This window comes from Nothoprocta perdicaria, unplaced genomic scaffold (assembly GCF_003342845.1).
Source record: "Nothoprocta perdicaria isolate Ctin4 unplaced genomic scaffold, notPer1 scaffold_11, whole genome shotgun sequence".
Classification (NCBI taxonomy): domain Eukaryota; kingdom Metazoa; phylum Chordata; class Aves; order Tinamiformes; family Tinamidae; genus Nothoprocta; species Nothoprocta perdicaria.
This window is the reverse complement of record NW_020454205.1, coordinates 6,633,148-6,656,949: the sequence shown is the minus strand read 5'-3', so window position 1 is coordinate 6,656,949 and position 23,802 is coordinate 6,633,148. Positions and strand designations below refer to the sequence as shown.

The 23,802-nt window shown below is 45.3% G+C and overlaps 1 protein-coding gene across 1 annotated transcript; it reads right to left on the bottom strand.

Moving 5' to 3' along the window:
- Positions 1–360: 360 nt before the first annotated feature.
- Positions 361–21,280, bottom strand: ATIC (5-aminoimidazole-4-carboxamide ribonucleotide formyltransferase/IMP cyclohydrolase). The gene is made up of 16 exons (XM_026048025.1): positions 21,223–21,280; positions 20,583–20,709; positions 19,867–19,943; positions 18,734–18,800; positions 16,719–16,807; positions 14,719–14,870; positions 14,443–14,599; positions 14,130–14,255; positions 13,865–13,972; positions 12,566–12,651; positions 11,313–11,402; positions 9,958–10,086; positions 8,879–8,971; positions 2,505–2,687; positions 1,196–1,351; positions 361–706 (listed from the first exon to the last, which is right to left on the bottom strand). The coding sequence occupies exons 1-16, from the start codon at positions 21,242–21,244 to the stop codon at positions 587–589; spliced, it is 1,782 nt and encodes a 593-aa protein (XP_025903810.1). The 5' UTR covers positions 21,245–21,280; the 3' UTR covers positions 361–586.
- Positions 21,281–23,802: the final 2,522 nt, after the last annotated feature.

The following is a 23,802-nucleotide window of genomic DNA, read 5'->3' as shown; positions in this document are numbered from 1 at the left end:
AAGGCATGTGTCCCCAGTACGTTTCAGAGCACTAAATCAGAGATTGCCTTGGACAAAGGCACTCCCCTCTCCTTGAGGAGGGAAAGGGATAATGGATTAGAAGCACCTGGATAAAGCTACCCCCGCTGGCATTAAAAAGGGGAAAAAAAAAGAAAAAATAAAAAAGAACGAAGGGGGCTCAGTTCAGTTTACAACCCAGATTTTTATCATTTAATTAAGAAGCTGGCTCCAAGCCAGGTCTTCCTATCATTCCACAGGGCTTCTAATGAACTGCTGAAGTCAGGACTATATAATGAGCAGAAACCTTCTTTTACCTGAGGAGACAAAATATTTGGATGACATGAGACAATAGACTCCATATAGCTACAGACTGCATGTTTATTTGTAAAACACACTTAATTCTACATTAGTGGCCAACTTCTTGCCCCTTCCTTCTCTGGTAGCAACAGGGAAGGATCTCATTTACTCATCATGCGATACTTGCTAAACACAGACTGCAGGTCTTCCCAATTTAATGGGTGATACTCCAGTTACTTCTGCTGGTGAGACTGTGACCAGGGAAGGACCCCAAGAGCCTGGGGCAAACTCAGTGATGGAACAGCCGCAGATTGGTGTGAATGAGAGTTATCCCCAGCTCATTGCAAGCGTCGATCACAACCTCGTCGGCGGCCGAGCCGGATGGGGCAGCGATGAACTGTACTCCGCTCTGAACAGAGGCAACAGTAAGTGGAAGGATTAGAGGATGAAGCAGCAAAATCCCCCCAAAAGCAGCTGGCTGCCCCAGTCTTTCACCAAATCCCACTCTACTAAGTGCTGAACAAACAGAGGCCTCCACTGCCCAAAGGAAGTCACCGGGGAGAGCCTCACATGAGCAGACAGCTCTCCCCTCGGCTCAGCAATGAGAGTAAAATGGTTCCTCTGGAAGCAGCAGGTCTTGTCTTGTTATTCTTAAGCAGTTTAATAAACTTCAATACTCTTTCCATCCCTAATCAACAAACTGAGCGATGGCTGGATAATTACTGCCCCTATGAGAGCAGTAACAGTCAGAAACATCTCTCCCAAGACATGCTGCTCTAGCCAGCAATCCGAGTGCAGCGCAGCTCCCCAGTAGTCTGCACAACATTTAAACAAAAGTACAAGCTGTGCAGATGTTTCACGGAGTCACCCTGCTATCCTGGCCCTGCCAGGACCTCACCCGTTTAGCTCTGTCGACGTTATCCCTAAAAGGGAAGAAGGCGTCGGAGCTGAGGGAGACGGCCGTCAGCTTGGCGATCCACTGCTTCTTCTCAGCTTCCGTGAGCGGCGCGGGCACCTCCTCGAACATCGCCTGCCACTTGAGCAGCTCCTCATCCTGCCGGGACAGAGCGCGCGCTCAGCCCCAAGCGCCGCCTCCGCCAGCAGCGGCCGAGCAAGGGGGACCTTGGCCCCCCACCTTGGCCCCCCACCTCAGCCGTGTCCGCTGCTGGCAACTCCATGCAAGGGACTGGAAAATCCCAAGCGAGGCTGGGAACACATTACTCCAGTTGGCTTTTTCCCCCCTTTCATCCTTTTAACTCTGTTTTTTCCCTCCTCATCCCTTGGAGGATTTTCCTTCCCCTTTAATTACAAGATGCTCTGCTTGGCTGCCTGCAGTATGCTGCTCTGTAAATGCCAGCACTCACGCACACCAACGGGATTTGGTAGATGACTTAACACATGACAAACAAGCAGCCTGGTTTATGATTCACCTTCTGAAGCAGCCACAGCTCCAGTTCTGCTACTCTTAAACAAGCAGCTGCACTCAGACATGATTCGCTAAGCCCCTAGTTGAGCTCTTGACTTCTAATACTTAAAAAGGGCATATGATTTTTTTGTCTCACTCTTGTTTGTAACCAGGAGGTCAGAGGGATTCTCAGAATTCAAAATGCCACACAGGCAAACAGCAGTGTACAAGGAAAGGAGGGCTGGGCTGAGGAGGCATCAGAAGTTTAAACATTACCTGGGACATTGACTCTTTCTCAGTGCTAGGGAAGCTGTCAAAAGAAACCGTGCTGCATAGGGAAGTGCAGAGCAGGTTCCAGCATGTGGGCCAGTGGTGCTTTCAGAGGCACCCAAGGACTCAAGGACTGCGGTGGGGCTAAAGGTGACAAACAACCATTGTCCTAATAGAAATCATTACCTTCAAAAAGGCTGAGTTCCAAAACATCGATCAAAGCTACTAACCAGGACCTCTCTTGCCTCAAGTTCACATGCCAGCTACCCAGTGAGGAGCCAGAACGGGACCTGCTCAGTATGGGTGGAGGGTACAGAAGGCTCATCCTATTGCACAGGAGGCCTTCAGAATGATTTTGAAGGGAGCTATGAGAGGGTATGTTCTTTCTGGGGTTGAAAGAATGGCTGTAGTGGAAGAGGGAAGACCTAGGCATGAGGAGGCCTTGCTGAGTCCTACCATGCATGATAGGAGTTCCACTTCCAGCTTTGGGTGGCAGAAGCTGGTGTCTTTAGGGAGGCTCCTCGGCCCTTACCTCACCAATGGTCCCGGTGACATACTGATCAATGGCGTTGGAGATCTCTGCTCTCTTCACACCTGCTTTGAACTTCATGGAGAGCACGCGCGGGTGGTGCCGGAGCCACCAGTGGTTTGCCTTGTCCCCAGCCAGACGTGTGCAGTGGATCCGGGACTGCTGGCCAGCTCCAATGCCTATGACCTGAAGGGTGGACACAAAACAGAGTCACGTCTTGAGTGCAGATTGTAATCAAAGCTGCATTCCAGCCCAGTAGTCAAGAAAAACCTCCCACAAATTGGCTGCTCCTCACTGCAGCAGGGAAATTGCTCAGGTAATTCTGCAAGAGCAGCTCTGGAAATACCTGTATCCCTAATCCTGTAGCTCTCTGCACTTAACTTCCATGGGGCTGCGGACCCAGCAGTCACATTGAAGACACTACATCCTCTCATCCATTCAAACAATACCTGGGCCCAGCCATGCTCCAGACTTTTTAAACTCTCAGGTTGAAAATAATTTATGTTTAAGACAAAAAAAAAATCCTATCAGCTATAGAAACAAATACAGCTACAAAGAGATGGTAACCTGCCTACCTCATCTTGAAAAAGGGACTTCGGATAGGGGATTCAAGCCTGAGTCTGGGCCTCCCAAACAACATGGTCTTTCCTGGTGGGCCTGGCATACACAGCTTGCACAGATCAGCTATAATATCTGGTGGATTATGGGGTAATTTGTCTGTCAAGGCTGATAAGAAGTAAATCTACCCCTCAATGAGGGAGGCCAGTCTATAGGACCATCACATCACTTGAATTACCAAGGCTGGGCTCAGGAGCCCAGCTCAGCCTACCCTGCCATCTGCCAGAACCTCCAGGATTTTAAAATCAGCTGCCTGTTAACCCAAGGCCTTATTAAAGAAGACTTGTGCTTGTTGTAAAACAGACATAGTGCTTCTGGGAGCAGGATCTGAAAGGTAATTTCTTTGCTCCCAAGAAAGCTTCAATATTACTATGGTGTTTGCTCTGCTTCCTTATGCTTCTCTTTTCCAACCACTTTCTTTGGAGTCCAGTTATCATCAGGCTCATTTAACCTCTGTCAATTTGTCAGCTATGCTGCAGATTAAAATATGCGTAGACTGTTCTCTGGTGGTCTGGTTAGCCTGGAAGTCATTTGTCACAGTGTGAAGCACAAGGCAAACAAGCTCTCACATTCCTGTCTGGGCAAACTTGACCTGTGAACAAAGACCACTCTTAGGTTCTTACACTGCTGGAAGATAAATGTGGCCGGGGACATCTCGGTTGCTGGACACTGGCAGTGCAAAAGACCTGGCGAGAGCTTCATCCTCCCCTCAGGAACACAGACCTGAGGGGCATGGGCACCATGTTATGCTTCTCACACCTCAGTAAACTCAAGGCAGGACCCAAACCAAGCAACACTGTGTTTGTGGCATTCTCTGCATCTCTTCAGCCAAGACCAAGCAACAGCTTGACATGTAACTACAGCTACTGCCTGCCACTAGCTGTGAGCAAGGCCAGGCCTCAACAGCCACGCTGGCTGCAGGGCACTGCTGGAGTCCCCATTAGTGCCTCTGAGGATAGAGGCCACCCACCTCTCACATCCATTCTTTACTGCAGTGCCAGTCTCCACCTCCACCATCAGCATCATCTGTGTTTAGTACTTGGAGAATCTCAGGTGCCTGCAAAAACCGACTGCATTTTCTCTCAGCATCACAAGGGAAGAAGTTTGTGCCCTTGATTTACATTTTGCAAACACAGTCTGTGTGCAGTTACAACTGGAAAGTGCAAAGGACTGACCTGGGGTCTCCTGAACTCTCAACTGCCCCTCCTCAGCCTGTCTCTGCCATGAGAGCATGCCAGGCATGCCCCCCAGGCACACAGATGGTGAATCTAGCCACCACAGCCCTGAAACTTGGGCTGGTGACTTCTCTATGGCTTTCAGAGCTCATGGAGCCTGCTTCCCAAAGAGAGCTCCTGACTTTGCAAACCAGAGGTCTGTCAGGAAAGAAAACTCTTTTCCATAATTTCCTCTTCTGACGAAGCCACAGCTGAACTGTTCAGCAGACCCTGCTCGCGTGGGGGACTGCTCCAGGGACGCTGCTGAGGCCAGCGGTTTTGGCCAATACCTCAGAGTTTCCAGCTCAGCAAGACTGCAACAGATGGTAAAGCTATAAGTCAAAGACTGCCCTCGAATGAATCATTGGTCTTCTCATTCATCACGACACAGTGACTTCACCTCTTACCAGAACCATAAAACAAGCTGCTAGACACTCTTACCCCAAAAAGCAAATGAAAAACTTGGGCTGCTGTATGATACCATCTGCTCAGCTTTAACCCAACAGCTATCAGTGCTTAATAAACCATAGGGGTAAGTATTATTATTACTGTAAGTACTATATAGATAGTAAGTTTCTTGTGACTTGGTGACATGTTCTGCCCAACATTCACTCCTGATGTTGCATCTCTGCTTTCACATCTGCCCTGTTTAACCTTCGAACTTACAGAGGACCCTGCACCTCTGGGGACCTCAGTACCAGCCAGGGAAGTTGATGGTCTCATCCAGGAAGCTTTTTCCTTTCCCCCTGGAGAGACAACAGTCCAACACAATGCCAGAAGGTTGCCCCATTCATCACATCATTAATTGTCACCCAGCTCTTGGAGGGGGCCTAGCAAGATGGATTAGGCTAAGGTAACTTACAGCTGAGGAAGCTGCTGGTGGAGAGTATTGAGCAGATTGTTAATACCAGAGCCAAAATGCTGTGAGATTTTAAGTTTCAAGAAATGTGAAGTAATATGCCAGAAATGCAATGTCCTTTGACCATTTTCTGCACAGAATGGTATCTTATCTTCATGTGGCATGTTGTGAGCTACAGCCTTGCACTAATGAAACAGAATTGCCCAGTTTTGCCCAACTGGGCAAGCCCTGGTCCTCAGCTGGCAAGGGCAGTGGCAGGAGGAAGTTCTTCCAGGCCAGTGCAGCCAGAGCCTCCACTTCCCCACACACACACACACACAGCCATCTTATGGGCATATATGTTAGAAATCAAGTTGTCCTACCTGCTAGTACCCCCTTTTTCCTTTTCTCCAAGCTGCTTAAATCACTACTTTGTAACTTGAATTTTGTCAGAAGGGTAACCTGAACTTTGCCTCATATTCAAAAATTCCAAAATGGCAAAAATTTTATCCTTTGGTTAGATACCATATGTCCAGCCCCAATACAGTCTTCACTGGCACCCCCAAATCAGACAAGAGAAAAAGCAGCTGCTTCTCTGTGCCTCCTTCTGATGAGCCCACCCTGCTCTAAAATGCAGGTCATAACAAGACTCATGCTGATAACATGCACTTTGTGGGAAAGAGAGGATTTAGAGAAAGATTTTGTGGAAAATGCTTCTATCTGTGTGGCTCGTCTGTGGAAGGTTGCTTCAGTCTAGACTGGGTTTTCTGGTCCAAGGGGACAAACTTTCCTCAGAGTTCAGGAGATTGAGCTTCTGCTTAACATAAACCATAGACTTATACCTAGGAACTCCCTATGCTGCTGCCAGTCTGAATGCACCTATTCCTTCCCCATCTTCCTCGTTTTGTTTATCCCCACACCTCATCTCCTCCCCCCCCAAATGTTGACTTGCTCCTACATCAAAAAGTGGTTGAAATCTTCAAGTTCTCCAAAAGGAAACACCTCCCTCCACTTTCTGCCTATGGCTACACAAAAATAACTGTGTGTCTTTCAGAGCTTAATCTACTAGGGATCAAAAAGTGCTTAAGCAGAAACTATTAAGCCTCAAGTGAAAAGAGGCACTAACACAGGGTGGGTAGAAAATCAATTCATAAAAAAATAAACAAAACAAAACAATAAAAAGGGCTTGTTGAGTGAAAATTGAGAACTTCTTGACCGAAACATTTCAGCTCACAGGAGAGATCAACATCCTCCCATTGCTGGAATACTGTGCGAAAGCACGGAGCGGCTGAGATGGATAATGCCCAAAGGATCATCGCAAAATGATCCAGACCGGCCTGGATTTACTCAGATTTACTGTGAGTAATAGCTGAAAACAGAGCCCTGAATACATTTGGAATTATGGAAACCAAAAAAAGCCCTAAAAATCGTAGCAACAACTGACAAATGTCTGTGGCATTAAAGGAAAATAGTAAATTTTATCTTCATATGTAGAGAAAAAAAGGAAAAATCTTAAACTGTTAATTTAAAGCACGATGGTAACATTAAAAGAAATTGTAAATCAACCTGTTAAATCATTTTGGCTTCCCTTTGCTAAAAAGCAGACAAAAATAAGTGAAAGTGTTTATTGCAATTAGTGGCGGCTGGCTTCCTGCAAATTAAGTGTCACTTAAGTCCATAAATGCTTCCTCCCACTCCATCCTTTCCTACGATTTTGTAAATGCAGAGCAGCAGCTCTGGCTGGAACAGCAGATCCACTCCAAATCCAATGGAACTGAAAGAATGCAGGATTTCCCAGGCTTGATCTGCATAACCCCAACATATGATGTGATGGAAGTAAGTTGGAAATCTCTTTCCCTGGCTGTTTCTAATCTGCACAGGTTCTGATTTGCAGCCACTGTCCCTGGATAGAGCTGTTTCTTATGCCTTGGTAGGCGATATGACCAGATAGGTCTTCACCACCCCACCAGGAAGGATCTGAGGTAACCAGGTTCCTTATCAGATGGTCTTCCCCCAGACTTTGTTTCTTCTTCTGTTCCTAGCTGAAGTGCACCAGTCTTGATGCTTAACAGTCTTATGAGGCATTTCAGACGTTTTAAAGCTAGAAAGCAGCTTGTGTCTGAGCTCCTGCATCATAACCTGTAGCGTGCCACACTTGACTATTTTTGGATCATAATCAATCTCTTTAGAAGGAGATTAAGCTCTGATTTAAAGTCCTCAGAACAGATTCAGCACCTCAAATAAATGATTGCAGTGGTTGCCGACCTTAACTGTTCAAAAAAGCCACTTCCTTCTCAGGGCAGTATATGGACCTTTGATCCTGGCTCTTCCTGTCACACACATGAAAAGCCAAGACAGCACACATGCATTTATGTTCAATCAAACTATATCCCTGTGAAAAAGCAAAGTACCATTGAAGCCAGGCTAGTTAGCTCCCTAGCTAGCCCCTCTGCTTTGTACCCCTCCCTTGCATATGGTACATGCATAACCACACACATTTGAGAAACAACTGCAGCACCACATTAAGTCCAGACTTAAAAAGCACTAGGGAAATTGCTGCTACATTAATGGAAAAGGAGCAGCAAAATAGTGACAACTTTGTTCTGGGGCTACAATAATTAACGCTCTTGTGGACAGAACCCCTTAAAAGCAAGAGGGAAAAAACAAAACGGAGAGAAAGAAAAGCCTGTTCTCCAGAGACGTGGCAAGAAAGAAAAGCCACAATCCCAGAGAACACCACAAGGGCTGCAATGTTTGCAGGTTGGAACAACAATCTGACGCATACAGACGAGTACGACTGCAAAGAGAACAGCACTGCAGTTCATTCACTCTGGCTGTGCCTGGAAGGTTCACTGCTTAAACCATTTGGCAGCTTTATGATGCGCCAAAGCTCAAGATTATTAAAAAAAAAAAATCTATGTTTCTTCCATAAAACTTTATTTTATAAAAAATAACCCAGCTCTATGAAGAGCTGAGGATGAGCTAAACAGCATCACAAGAGTGAGCCATTGGGCAAAAAGGAAGCTTTTTGGTACATTTATAACAACTTTTGGATAATTGATTTAAATTGAACATTGTGATAATTTGAAAACGAGTTTTTTTTTTTTTTTTTTTTTAATTCAAGATATATGTTTCACCTACACATTTGCTAAGGCCTTTGTAAGACTCAGTATCTACCATAAGCTCAAAATGAGGAAGAGCAGAAGACTTCTAATATCCCAAGGCAGGGGGGAGAGGGGGCAAATGAACACATCTCACCTTGCGTATATTAAAAAAAAAAGAGAACAATAAATCAAACCTAAGAAGCATGTGGACAATTGAAACCTAGCTTTGAAAACTACTGTTATGTCCTAAGGCTCTATACAGACTGCAGCATGTAAAAGTCCTCAAAATAAATAAAAATAGTCAAAAAAAATGATGCAAGGCATAAGAATTTTGTGCAGCTTCACCCTTTAAACGGCCAATCCTCATGATCATAAAGACTAAAGAACAAAAAGGAAAACCGTGGAGTTTGGGTTCTGAGGGAGCCTCTCCAGAGACACAGAGCTTCCCCTAGAGCTCTGCACAGCGTTGCCTAAGGCAGTGTGCTCATAACTGCCTACAGCGGCCTGCCCGCTAAGCAATGTTCAACGTGGTGCCCGACAAGAGCCCACTCGGATCGGCGTGGCCCAGGAGCACTGCTCCCCAGAGGTGTCCAGCTGAGTTACCTGCCCGTCCTTGGCGTAGCACACGGAGTTGGACTGGGTGTACTTGACAGCGATGCTGGCAACAGTCAGGTCTCGGACGGCAGCCTCGGGCAGCTGAAACGACACAAGCTGCTGTCAACAGCCCGCTCAGACAGGCGGCACCCACAGCGGTTTGCAACTAATGACCTGCAAACCTCCAGAACCATCAGTAGTACCACAGCACAGCGGGAGGAAAACAAGACAGCTAAAAAGATCTCACTTTGTTCAACTGCTAACAAATTTTGTTCTGATTTAAAAAATTACGGATGATTGGTGTGGGAGCTAATGTCATCAGCTAGCAGGGACAAGGCTCCATCTTACCAGGTCACAACAGCTCTATCACTGGGCCTAATCATGCAGTGTCTTCTGTCTCTCTGTCTTTCATCAGAAAAGCTTATAGGCACAAAGCTGAGTACATGCTTAAGTATGCAGAAGACTAACAGCAGTAATATCTACAGATTCTACATTATGTATTAAGTGTATTCCATTACTAATGTGTAAAAATGGTTTTCATTACCTCAACGTCTGAACTTACTTCTGAGCCCAAGACTAATAACAGGCTCATTAACATCTGCTTTTTAAATGAAAACAAGGTTCAGGATGACAAAATAACTGATAACTTTGTGATGATGTGAGCTCTACAGGGTGAGCAACATCAGTGAGGCCACAGTTTATATAGTACACTGTAAACCAAGGGGAGAATTAAACAATGAGTCAGAGTGAGATCACATTAGATCCATAGCACATGGTTTTCTAACCAGAAGAAATTAAACAAGGTAGCTTCCTATTTATATGGGATACAAATATTTTGGTAGTCAGAGATAAAGGAAAAAGTCCAGCTCATCTTATTTATGTAAAGAATCAGAACAAAGGCACATCACCCTCTTTTGTCCAAGTATATTTGGCCCAGAGTTTGTTAGGTTAGTTCACCTAAAGCTAATTTAAGCTCATTAAAACCTTTTAAAAGCTCTTAAAATAGCCCAGTGCCAACTCCCTTGATGAAAGCATACCAACTCCCTCCCCCAAGCTTTATGCTCATTTATCAGTCTTTTGACACTCACGGTTTTATTTTTTGTAACAATATTCTTGAACAATGACCGGTCGATGACTGCATTGTTCCTCTTCTGCATGAGATGCAATCCATAGAGGGTTCGAATTTCATTGTCGTCTGGCTCGTAAGTAGGATCCATCTAAAAGCCAGAAAGGAGGCCAATAATAAACCTCTTCCAAGCCAACATTCAGTTATAGCTTAGGTTAAAAAACATTATAAAGAAGTCAACTGATAAGAAGAAACCATGCCAGATTATCAAAAGTAATTAGAAGTAATTGGAGCAGCAAGGTCTTAACAGCATGAAGGGACATTTACAGGCTGGTGAGAGGTAATGCAGTTTGGATGCTTATATACCAGTGTCTACCTTGTGAGAGACACACACACAGTCCTACAGTCTTCCACAGAGAGGTGGAAAGCTTCTAAATTGTTTCTTGTGTGCCTCAATTCCCACTCCCTCTGACTCTTAGGCTAACAGTGGATATGATTATTTCCAGAGATGCATTCTCTCGGGGCTCATCTCCACACAAGCATGCAACACAACGTATGTCAACGTATAAGGAACAAATTTAAAGAGGAATTGTTAAACTGACTTAGGTCTGCATATGTGTGGGTTTATAATTATTGTAGCCCCAGTTCATTAAGACACAAAGTAAGCCAGATCAAATTAAGGTTGCTAATTCTCAGTAGGAGCACACATCCGCTTTATGTGGTTTACCTGACCTATTGAAGTTCACTCAGATCAACTTTCCTTAGCAACTCTGTGCAGACAAGCCCTGAAGCTAAAGGCTTAACCAATACAACCTCACCCTTGAAAGCTAATTGAATTCAGGAGGCAATCAGCTGCCAAGATGGTCTGCAATTTCATTCCTGCTTGCCTGAAGCACCTGAGCCATCTTCTATAGCTCCCTTGGTAGTAACATTGCAATTGCTACTTCAGCTAAGCCTTAGATTTTCTTTCTGTAATGGAATACTCAAGTTCTTTGCTCATTTTTCTCCCAGAGTCAGGCTGTTTGGCTGCTCTGACAACACTGTGTAATATTAGCCATGTTCACCCAAATGGGATGATTCTGAACTCCCAATAAGCAGTGGGGAAACTAGGAAGGCAACCAAATACTTATTTGACAACATCACTTTATTACCTCTTGACAAGCATCATGGTTACCATATGGAAAGATGTGCCATCCCTGGGTCCAAACTGTGCCTATCCTGCTGTCTTCACCACTAACTTCACAGAAGATCATCCTACAAACACTTCTGTGCACTGTGGAGGGGTCTGGAGCAGACCCAGAGCTATCTGGAATATTAACACCTATGGAAAGCAGGTATGGATAGAGTAGAGGGTTACAGTGGAGCAGGAACACAAACCTGAAGGACACAGTAACTACCGTTCTTCTTTTTGGCAAGGATTTTGAGAGCTTCTTCTTCATAGCCAGGAGCTACCACACCATCAGATACCTGCAACACAGAGAGATCTCAGCTTCCAAGCAAAAGAAGAACTATCCTGAAAACTCCCATTTGCCATCTCCAGAATGACACTAAAAGCCACTTCTCAGGGCTCTATACACCCCACACCACTAACAGCACGAGCATGGTGGTGGTTCCAAACCTTGAAGCATCAAAAAGGTCCTAGCAGGAGTTTAAAAAAAAAAAAAAGGCCTCATCAATACTTTAACCACAACAGAACTACGGGATTGCTGGTAAATCACATACCCGCTTCTCCACCAACAGTAAACATGCTATTAAACATATACACAAAACTATTTTTTTCAACAATGACTTGCCTGATGATGCAAAGCATCTGCAAGAAAAATGCTTTAGCAGCATTAAAACAGAGAAAAACAATTTACATTTAGAGCCATAAAGTGGTATTTTCCTCTCATGTTCTTATCTCTAGCTTAAAGTAGGAGCATACCCTATGTTATCTTCACAAACCAGTCACATGTGACCTTCCATTTGTTTGGCAAATAGGACTTTAATGCACAAGAAACAGTCCTTTGCATTTGCTTTCCTCCTCTCAGGTAGGTGAAGGAACTAACAGGATGAGTGTGTTTGGTAAAACATTAAGTTCCATTTTTTTTAACTCTGCATTACATCTAGTGACTTGTGGGGTCAGCTAGAGAGTTAAAGCCTAAGGTAAAAGTGTAAAAACTGTGTACAATGCCCGAGGCTGCAAATAACTGGTATTAAGTGGCATGAAGCAACCTACACCTGCATTCCTGCAGGCAAGAGGCCAGCGAGCAGCTCGGTAGGTCCTCTACTGCTCCCTTAGAGCCGTTCAATCAGACACTAGTGACATCGTAATCAGGGCTTATTTCCTGAGGCCTCATCAGGGACACTGGTTTGCAGTCATTCTCAGAAAGCAGCATTTGAGCACTGCTGTTTCCAAGGCTCTGCTATGGAGCCGGGTTTCAACTGGTGTGAGGAAAAAGTTATTAGAAGATGGGTGTAAATTCTGCACCCCTGACACTGAACTACTTGCATGGACCAAGAAATAGCCTGAAATAAAATGGATCACAGCCCCTCCAGGTGTTTGAACAGAATGGCCCTTGTAAAGGAATGGCTCCATCCAGTGCTGTTCTCCCTTTTGTACCAGAATGATTTATTGCTCTTTGACTAACCTCTCTGGAAATAATCTTAGCAGTAGCCACATCGCAGATATCAGACAGAGCAATGAAGTCACCAAAAGACGACATCCGATCAGCACCTGCAAAATCATATTTTCTGGTAACTTATTCAACTACAGCATAATACAAAAAAAATCTTTGCTCCTACAATCCATTTTTCCACAAAAGTTGGTAATTTAACCCCAAAGCAGAAAAATAGGCCATATAAAAAGAACAAGAATGAAAAATCCTACCTCAAACACATGCACCTTTAAATATTCCCATAGCTCAGATATTCTTCCTTCTTCACTGCATTTGTCAAAGTTCTAACTGTAACCACTACCTCCGTTAACGCTAGCAGTTCTGCTGTAGCCACGATAGCAAGAGGACACAGGAGAGGAAAGGTTTGTACAGAAAGATACTTTAGTTGGGAGACAGTTGGAAAATAGGCACTTTTTCAAATGCATATACCCCCCTCAGGCTTTTCCTGCAAGAAAGCAGACCCCAAAATGCAGCTAAGAGCAATTAATAATATATGTAGTCTGTATTTAATGACATAGTGAAGTATTAACAGCATTCAGTCTGTCATTTGATGCTTTCCAACTCAACATCAATTCTTCAGCCAATGCCATTTTAAAGCTTTGTTTTTCTACTGATCATGCAATGGTTTTCTGTGGGCAGTGATCAAAGGTGATCTCTGAAGTAGTGAAGACATGAACCCATGCCCGTTTACCTTACCAAGCAATTTGTTTTGTTTCCTATAATCTGTCTTGATTCTCCTCAATTGTCATGGACAATTGACAAGTATCTCTGCTAAAGAGAGGGAGTAATTGCTGTTTACTTAAGCTTTTTTTTTTTTTTTTTTTTTTTTTTAAATGAACTCTCAACTACAAAAGCATTTAAAAAAACTCCTCCACAAAATGAAGAGCAGAAGCAATTTTGCTCCAACAAATGCTCCCTACCACTCTGTCTGCAGCTGAATACTCGGTGCTATCGGCACAGCTCTTTGGTCACACAGATCCTTTACCCAAATTTCCCACAAACATTTTTGTTTCATTAATAAAAAGCACTTTATAGGTCTTCCATATATATCGTAGATAGAACATACTCTAAAATCATTTAGCCTCTTTGGAGCAATATTCAAGTTCAACTCATTTTGAGAGCAATTTTTGATTTGCTCATTTAGACTAATAATCAGATCCTTATGGAGAAGGCACTGCAGAGAGAAGAGCCTGCCAAGTGCCACGCATGTTGTCTAGAGTTGAGCACTAACTCAGTTCTTCAGCCAAGCTTGTTTATCCTCGGGCCTCTCACCTCTGCTGCGTGCGTAGGCACATGCTAAGGGCGTTAGGGTCTTGTGGAAATCATGCACCATGCAGACTTGGGCCTCCTCCTCACTGAGTGGTATTCCAACAGCAGCACCTAGTGGGAAATACAAGCAGGGCACTCAGAGCAGAAGCTTTTTCTGGTCCCAACGGCTTGAACTTCTCCCAGACCATCAGAGCAGAGGGGTGCAGACAGACAAATGGCAGGGCCTGCCAACAGTCCTTTCAAAGGGAAAGGCAAGGAGACACTCTACCTGCAGGGCTGACGTGTTTAAAGGAGGTTGCAGCAGGAATGCCTAGGGCTTGCTTGAGTTCCTTCACCAGCTGCCAGGCATTCAGTGCATCACACAGGTTGATAAAGCCTGGAGAGCCATTCACCACTGCAAACAGGACACAGAGAGGCATATTAAAGCATTCAGACCCTTGTCCTTGGAGACCAAGTGGGAGAGACTTCTCCCATCAAGAGCCAAAGTCATTATAAAGCCATTGTTTTAAGATACACAGTTCCTCAGTGACTGTTTTGGAAGTATCAGTTTCTTGTGAGGAATGCACAGGCTTGGGACTCACCTGTCAGAGGAAGTTTTGGCCTCAGTGTGTAGAGCTGTGCAGGGCTCTGGTGGGGGTTCATGCCGTACCTCAGGGGCAGCTGGGACACCCCCTTGCTATACTCTTTCCTGAAGTAGTCAGAGATAGCTGCATCGTACTGAGCAGTGTGGGTGAAAGCCTGGGGGCAGAATGGGCAAGACTCATGAACTTATGATGGATTTGGCATTTAACAGAAATGAATAAATGAAAGACAAATGAGCTTGGCCTAGCCCTTCTGCGTGAGCAAGCGTGAGCTACCTTCAGCGCAAGCTGACGTCTGGTTTCCATGGAGGTGTCTCTGTCCTTTAATGCCTTCATCTCATTAGCCACTGAAGAGTAGTCTGCAGGGTCACACACAACCGTCACACGAGCGTGGTTCTTGGCAGCTGCCCGCAGCAAGGCAACTCCTCCTGCAAGAGAGGCGCATGGAGGCGTGAAGCACTTCCCTTCTGGGCACAGCACAGCCAAGACTCATGTCTGAGGCCAGGAAAGGGCATGCACTAATCAAACATTTGTGCCAGATGAATGTGCACAGCTCCTCCAGGTCTGCAAACAGAAAGGACTGCTACAGTGCTCCTGAAAACATACATGACAAAGTCAATCAGTTGACTCAACCCACTGGTCAATCTGCTTGGCGTTAACTCATTAATTGACCTTTGCAGAAAGGGGCAGAGCTGCAGAGCAAGTTGGGATGAACAATTTGCCAAAAGAGCCTTCAAGCAGCACAGGCATATCCTGAAGAAGACAGCTGTGTACAGACATTGCTTAAGCACCATCCTCTGCAACGCTGGGCACGGTGGTAGATGTACTTCTACACTGCTGAGCAAACGAGGTGCTCTAATCTCTCTGCAAATATTAACAAATCATGCTCTGGTAATCTGTGCAAAGCAAAATGCCATGCTTCCCCCTTAAATTCAACTCAACATGGCTAATAAAACACTAAAGATCATGCAAGATACTAGGCTGTTGCAAAGGAAAGCGGAGGCTGGCACTGCTACATGTGGAATGAGTACTACTCCATAAAACATTTATTAGAGAGCTCTGCTGGGCATCATTTGGACTAAACGACTACAAGAAAATTCAATCTCCATTCAGCCTTATGGCACAAAACTGTGCCTGTGCTGCTCACAAGCTGCCAGGCAGAGATGCAGCGGTGAAGGAAAGGCAAGGCCTTCTGGGGTTAATAACCAGCAAGGGGGGCAGAACTGCTGATGAGATTACCCTCCCACACAAGCAGACCAGCCTCTGTCCTTTGTAATGGCTTCCTGCAGTGCAATTTTCAGGGATCCCCAGAGCACTTTCTGTGCTTCAGCTTCTTCTCTCCAGAGCTCCTGGTTTTTACTTTTTATTAGACTGCCACAGATTGCAAGAGGTTTAATGAGCACTCCAACTACCCTTTTGAGTATGGCCTTCTGCACTTCCTTTGGACAGTGAAGGACTTCCCCAGCCCAGCAGCATGGCTTACCAGCCCATTACAGCCCTTTACTATTGCCATTTTAATTTTAGCTCTGCTTAAAATTAATGAGGTTTACCCAGATATGCTGCTTTCCCCCCTTGTAGCCCTGGCGTTCTCTGGCCAATTGGGATAGAAGTTCACTGAAAACAGAAAGAAATGTAGAGAACACACAAAAGAGGTGTTCCTTCTTCCTGTCCTCTAAGAGGAAGGAGATTACAGCATAAGCTGCAGCTCTACCACTCTACTATCACCTCACTACCAGCTTCACAATTTCAGGGTGAGAATGTCTGTCACAAGAATTAGTTTGCTAGTTGCAAACAGGTCAATTCTGCATTCAGTTCTCTTCTAGCAGCTGACACATTAATCCTAAATCATGTCTTGCTTCCTTTGTGAGCAGTACCCCTGTTGTATGTTGCAACCTGGCTCGACTGTCATTCATTCTTATCTGGCAATTCACATGGACACAAAGCACATGTTGAGGGAAAGCACTGCTCCAGTAAAATCCATGCTCAGAGATCATCCTGCAACCACTGCTAGGAATGACAAACCCACGAGGTAGGTGGCCAGCTCACGTGAGGGGGACACGTCAGTGAAACCCCCAAATCACTGCACGCGTCATGATGTGTTAAGTCACAGCCCCAGGATTTCTTTCTTCTTCTGGCCACACCACTGGTTTAATTCCTAGGACCACAGCTTGGTAAGGGAGCAGAGCAAGACAGCACCGTCAGGAATTGTTATTCCAATCTCTGTTCTCCAACATCAAGTCTGTGTGGAGAAAACATTGTTTTTCCATTTGACTTACCAATATCAATCTTTTCCACTGCCTCTTGTACAGTTACACCTGGAGAGGATACTGTCTTCACGAAGGGGTAGAGGTTACACACTACAACTCTGAGAATAGAAGGGAAAAACTAGGTTACTCAAAGGAGAAAAGAAAAAAGCTAAACTCTACTTGATACATGAAGGATATTATTGGTTTTTGTTTTGTTTTTTTTCCTCTTGATCCACCAACTGGCATGAAAGACAGCACCCAGATTCATTGCCAATTTAGAGCATAATCAATCAGTTCAATTTTCCAGTTTTTCCAAGTGACCTACATGCCACCTTCTGTGGTTTTAAATTACAAACAGCGTATGCAACCCCAGAGGTATGCAGTGCATAATCTAGATCACACAAAACTTCAGTGGCCCATTAAAGCAGAAAGAGGGTTGACTTTCCCCTCTCCAGGTAAGACTGGATTTTACTGTAATTAGTTTCCTGAGGTGATCATATCATTTGTCTCCCAATTTATTACACTTGTATATTTCTATATTATATTTCTATATTCTATTTCCTGTTCTGAATGTATGAAGGTATTAATCCCTGGCACATGGCAAATAGCGCCAGTGCATTGCTGTGATGCATACATCTTGGTCCAGCTCTAATATTCCTTTGTCTCCATGCTACATGATGAATTTGAGAGGAGTGATCAGCTTTCAGCATGGCTTTAAGAATCCCTTATTTCTCTAACTTGCTTAGATGCCTGTCATTGGGCTCTGTCCTATTTCTAATACCTTGTCCCCCATTACTACGCTTTCTCATTCATGCTTCTGATCTCTGTGGACTTTAGCTAATGCTTTTATCTATGGACGTCCAGATAACGAATACAAAGATTTGCTGTCTTGACTTGCTACCTTGAAAATACAACTTTAATTCAGCTATGCAAATACCCTCCTGCTGAACGTGAGCACTTTTTGCTTTTATGTAAACTTTCCAAAATCCAAATTATTGCTTCGGGGAAGAGGGCACTGTAGGTAAGTCACTGATGTAAAAATGTCACTCCTCCTGCAGTTCATCAGAGCCTGCTGTAATATGCAACATACTCTGAGAAGCCACCACCGCTGGGCTATCTGTGAAGATTCCTGTGGTTTTAAATGTCAGGTTTTCAAATTCAGCCAGGAAATGCATCCTTCCTATGCATATCAGCCTTTTAAGTTCCTTTCAAAAATTAAAATAGATTCTGGCCTAATCACTATAGTCAAACTGTATCTCCCATTTTGGTTAGGACTACATTTTACTATGCTCAAATTCTGCCATGCATTTCTAAATCAGGAGCTATCCATTAAGACAGAATTTGGTTATTCACAATCACTAGCTAGAAGTTAAATCCAATTGCTTAAACACAGTCCCAAAATGTCACAGGAAAATATTCAAATAAAAATCAACATATTAACAAAAACAGTAAGAAGAATTTGGTATGTGTTAGTGTCTAAGCTGCATTGCTTCTACTTCTGGTTCCAGCTTGCTTGCTCTTATGATGACTCTCAGATTCAATTTTTCTATTATTCAACTGCACAAACAAAACATGTTACTGACCTGTTTTTCATGTCTAAAGCCATTGATTTATGTGTTGAAACTCAGATGAGATGAGGTAGATCTCAAAGGGTATATTTACTAAGCAAGCATTTCAAAATCAGAAATTGTCATCTGATCAAATACTCAGAACCAAGCTGAGAGAAGGTGCACCAGCTTTAAAAGTGTTGAATTTAATTTTGCAAAGTCAAATTCTCAACTGAAAGAAATTAAAACTCTTGCTCCCTGTTGAAATCATCGTGCAACATTTTCCTTTTTTTTTTTTTATTGTTTATTTTGACTTGTTTCAAGCAATGAAGATTAATCTGTAGAACATTCCTTTTAAAACATAGTACCTCCCAACAAGTGAACAAGTAAATTCTGGTTTGCCCATCTTACAGGTACATGGGAATGGTAGAGATTGTGTTGGCCAGTGTCCACTGTCCATCTCTGATGGATGAATTGCATCATGGCCCCCACACTTACCTTACAAGGCTGAAATCCTGTTTGTCCATATCAGCATTATCTTCTGGAATACTGCGAGCCAAGATGCCTAGTTACAGAAACGTTACATTATTTAAAATAAACACTATTTTTTTAATTCAGCATTTTTCTTCAGACTGCTTCTCCTCACAGTTTCTACCAAAAACATTTGGATTCTTTTCAGATAACAGTCTTCCTTCTGTCCAATCTATATTCCCCTCCCTTATTCCATTTTACTGGCTCTCCGGCTGTTCAAATTCCATACAAATAATTTTTTCCCCCAGTGCTGAATCCTAAAGGATTCCAAGTCCTGAACAGACAACCTCAAAAGCTGTACTTTATAAGCATTCAGTTGTTAACCTTTAAACGCTGAACTGTCATTTTGGAGTTCACAGAAAGAGCCACCTGGCACTCGTAAACGAGCAATACACAGAGCCCCCAAAACGAGCAGAGAAAGAGAGGCTCTGCCACTAATCAAGCAGTGTAGATGGTCGGCTGTTGTGTAGGAAACTGCAGAGAGACTGGCTGGCACAGAGCAAGCAAGAGCATAACCCTGCGTTGAAGGCGTTCAGGAGAGACTCAGTCTCCAGCCCTCTCAGGTATGTAACTGCAAGATGGGTAACTGCCTTAATTCAAGGCATCTCAAGCACAGAAACTGCAGGTGAAACAGCAGATAGGATAACAGCTGACTGACAAGCTATCAGACCTCTTTGTTGCTGAGGAGGGCCAGAGAAGCTTGGTGAGTGCAGGAATCACCCTTTAAAGGCTCTGCTGTCATGTTCCCTATGCTGCCTGCCAGGCTCAGCTGCAGGTCAAGTAGAGTGGCAGTCTGCTGGAGCAGAACGGCTCTGAAACGGGCTCTGCCAGGAACGTGCAATGGAACATCCTGCAGAGCCCTGTTACCTGCCACTCCGACGAGGAAAAGCTCTGCTGCCTGCAGGGAAGTCACAGCAATGGAGAAAGCCAAGCAAACACTGCACGTTTCTGCTGTCAGTTTGCAGAAAGAGCAAATCTGTTTTCATTAGTCTTTTTTTTCCACCCAGCCTTTAAAAAGACATCTGTTAACCCCTTCTTCCCACTCCCACTGCCTGTGGATTTCCAGTTTAGACTGAGAACATATAATAGTACAAACCTACCTGCATGGACTGCAGGATGAAGGGTTTTCACACGTCCACCCAGCATCTCAGGGAATCCCGTCAGGTCTGACACATCTCTGCTCAGTGAGAAAACACATCAGTGTGGCAATGGATACCTCATACTGAAGTTGAATGTCCATAACTCCCATCATGGCAGTAAATTTACTGGCAATATTGGTTTTACTGGAAGGAGACTTAAACCTTAGAAGTTTTGAAGGGAGACAATTAAAATTACCAAATCTGTTTTGGTTGGTTTGTGAAGAAAAAAAAAAAAAAACAAAATAGTTTTCATCAGTGACAGGAGAAGGCAAGAGACATGCATGATTCCTATAGATTCCAGTATCTTGTATCTGTGATTTCAGTATCTTATAAGAAGATATAAAACATAGGGGAAGTTTATTATTGAACTGAAAGAAAATATGCAGGGTGCTAGACTATGACGACGGTCCTGGCAGCTCTGCTCGTCACTGTGCATCATCCTTTGCTAGAACAGCCCCTGGTCTTGGCCAACCTACCTCAGCAAACAAGAAGTATCCTGAAACCTGCCTTGAGGGGGTGTTTGTTGGAAGAGGGGTGGTGGCAGTGGTCGTATATTTTGCTTTCAGGTGTCATTTTTTGTTGCTTCCAGCTTCAGTCATTGTTGCTTACAAATGGAGAAGGCAATTTTAACAACGCCATAAGGATGTGGAGGGTGGTGTGCAAGCCGGAGCCCTTACCTGACGGCCAGGCCAGCATCTCTCAGGGACTTGGCCGTTCCCCCCGAGGCGATTAAACCCAGCCCAAGGGAGCTGAGCGCCCTCGCAAACTCCACCAGGCCGGTCTTGTCCGAGACGCTGAATAAAGCTGGTGGGAAGAGGAGAGAACGGGTGCTTTGGAATGGGGAAAAAGGCAAGATTCAGAGACTGGGGACTTTATCATTTTATACAGGGAGGTATAAAACTCGTGGAAGGAGCTGGTGCTCTAAAATCACGACCACTTAAATCCTTTATTTCTGCAGCTCAGGATGTGGAAAGTTTTCTCACGGCTGTTTTAGTTTATTACACCACAGAAAAGTTGAAGCATTAAAAAATAATAATAACAACAAGTAGCCAGACTGCAACTAAGGCAGAGGGAAGTGCTTCCCTTGCAGCGCAGGAACTACCGGGTTAAAAACCCGTGCCCGGGGCCGCGTTCGACTGCAGGGGCTCGCGGAGGCGCCATGTGCCGCTGCTCCCCGCCCGCTCCCTGCTCCCCGCAGCCCCGCGCGCGGCCCTTGCGCCCCGTGCAGCCACGTGCCGTCCCGAGCCCCCCCCCCCCCCCCAACGCGCCGGTTTAACGGTCGCCGCCGCGCGCGGTTTAACGGCCGCCTCGCGTTACCGAGCTGCTGCCGGGCGGCCATGGCGCCGTCGGTGGGGCGGGAGGGCGGCGGAAAGGGGAGAGCGGCGGCGGCCCGGCGGGATTTGGGCGCACGTGGGGCGGTGCCGGGGGCGGGGGGAACCGCCACCGCCCGCCGGGCCGGGCCGAGCCGGGGCGGGCCGGGGGCGCCGCCTGTACCGCCGCCTGTACCGCCCGTGTGCGGGGCACGCGTGTGATGTGCGTGCAAGGGCGGCCCTCTGGAGCGGCGCCCACCGTGGGGGGCACACGCGGGATGGGGCTGCCCACGCTGGCAGTGCCCCCCTCGCCAGGCGTCCGGGGAGGGCACAGCGGGGCCGAGCCCCTTTACACCAGGATGCGGGTTTTTTGGGGGGCTCTTCACTGACAGGAAGCCCCAGCAGCTACGCAGGTGAGAAACGGTGGGGCTGAGGTGAGATCTCACTCTGGTGAGCGATAGGGCGATAAGAGCAATTAATTTATTTTTATTATTATTTTTTTTTCACCCAGAAATGCTCGCAGCATTTTCATCTGTGGAAAGTCCTTCGCAGGGCCTGCAATCTACCAGGGAACAGGCAGCAAAGACAAAGCACTTGTTTACCAAGTCTGAGGTGAAAAATTAAGCTGGTAAATAGTTAAATGATTCTTTCCTGTATTTATTTTTTATTTTTCACTGTAAGGAGAGGTAACAGCTTTTGTCCCCTTCAGGCCTCTAGATTCCTGGAACTCTTTCCAAATACATTTTTTTTTTTTTTATTCTAGCTTGTGGTTGACAGAAAGGACTGGCAGAGCAGTTTATTTCTAACATCACTTCCTAAAACCTCCACAGTGCCCCTTTACATCTCAAACAGTGATAAAGTGCAGCAGTGGGACAGTGGTAACGACTGCCATTTGCTGCCAGGTAGCGAGATGCGCGGTTAATTTACAACACAATCCCTGACCGTCCTCCTGCCAATGTTTGTGCAGCACCCAGGGGACATGGGCATCCGTTGGCCCCCATTGCATCATTTTGTGAATGTGCACTCCCAGACGAGGAGGGAAAGCTCTTCCAAATGTGAGCTGTGGGTGGATAGCTCTGGGAGGATTTATTACAGCCCACTGCGTGGCTTGGAGATGCATGAAGCTCTGCACTTCAGTGGCGCACATTAAGTGTCGTCATTCCTGAAGAGTTGCATTACCCGGCAAAACAACAAACATTTTGCTGTGGAGAGACTGGAAAAGGGGTGCAAAGCTCTGCTGGACTGTCAATGGAGAAAAAAAGTCCAGTTTGCAGTGCATAAATATACCACTTATGAATTTCTGAGTTTCCAAAGAGCTGTTTTTCCTCTGTCCAGAACAAAGCAGCCTGGGATGTATGGAAGTACCCAGAGTCTGCACAGATGTTTCCGCCATGAGGCCTATACTCACACGCGGGCTTGGTTTGTTGTAGATGATGGTGGGACTTAGAGCGGTGTCAGACTGCCTTTCCTCTGGCCACCTTTCAAACACGCTGGGAAACCGTTCGATGGAATGATGTTACAGGAGAAGCAGCTGTCCTCTGGGAAGCCTGTGAGGTATAGCACCACATCTCAGAGAATTATACTGAGACATGGGACACCTAGCAGGTATGTCCTGTTCTTGCACCCTGCTTCTCAGTTCCCTCCTGAATAAATGCTGCTTTGCTGCTCTTTTCTTCCTAGTCACACGAAGTTCAACCACGCATCTTTAAACTAGCCATTCTATTTTTGTCTCAGAGCACAAGCAGGACATGGATGTTTCTCCTGTGGTATCTGCCAACTGAGAGGCACAAGTGTCCCAGCCAACATGAGATCTGTGCTTTGAGAGGATGTGGAATGGACATAGCTGACGGTTTGGCTGTGTGGATGAGTCCGGTGTCCAGCATGGCCCTGAGGTGCCTGACACGCTGCTCTTGTGTTTTCATTGCCCACTTAGCTGCCCAGGGTACACCCAGAGCTGCTGGAGCAGGCAGGCTGCATTGAGCTCTCGGCCTGCATTATGAAAGAAAAATAATTGAGGGTTGCTCGATCTTACAGACAGAAAGCTGAAAGATGCAAAGCAAGTGCATCAGGAAGGCCCAGGCACTTGCCTGTGTTGATTTGTGAGTCTCTGGACTTGGGCAGTATTGTCTGTGTAAGAAAGAGTCAAGCAAGAAATACTAAACACACTAAATAAACTCCGTATATGTATTACTCTTAGTAGCAGTTGGTGACAAGGAGTAATAAATTACTGTTCCAAAGTGCAGCTAGGGCCAAATGAAAATATACTGTTAAGTGGTACATGAGCACCATCATTATGAAAATACACACCTTGAAGAGAATAGAAGTTGAACAAAGAGTACAGATCTGTACAGCAGAGGTGGGCTTTTGGGATGATTAATGTATGTGAAAATGAAAAATTTGACAGAGTCCTGCATATTTATCCAGTGTCAGAGAGCAGTTTTGTATTCTAGCAGAGTGTGAGAGAAGCTAAGGAACGCAGCGTATGCTGTTTGAAAAGCAGGGTGTTTTGTGATATTGCAGAGGCTGCATGCAAGCAGGCGGCTGTGTCAGCCTGTGCACAAGAGGACAGAGCTGATACTGCTCTCAG

What these genes read in the sequence shown, in the direction of transcription:
- ATIC (XM_026048025.1), bottom strand. Translation starts at nt 21,244, where the DNA reads ATGGCCGCCCGGCAGCAGCTCG. An exon ending in TGCCTACGCACGCAGCAGAG is followed by an intron (nt 12,652 to 13,864) that starts GTGAGAGGCCCG and finishes ATGATTTTGCAG; the next exon opens with GTGCTGATCGGATGTCGTCT. An exon ending in GCTACGCCAAGGACGGGCAG is followed by an intron (nt 2,688 to 8,878) that starts GTAACTCAGCTG and finishes TCCACCCTTCAG; the next exon opens with GTCATAGGCATTGGAGCTGG.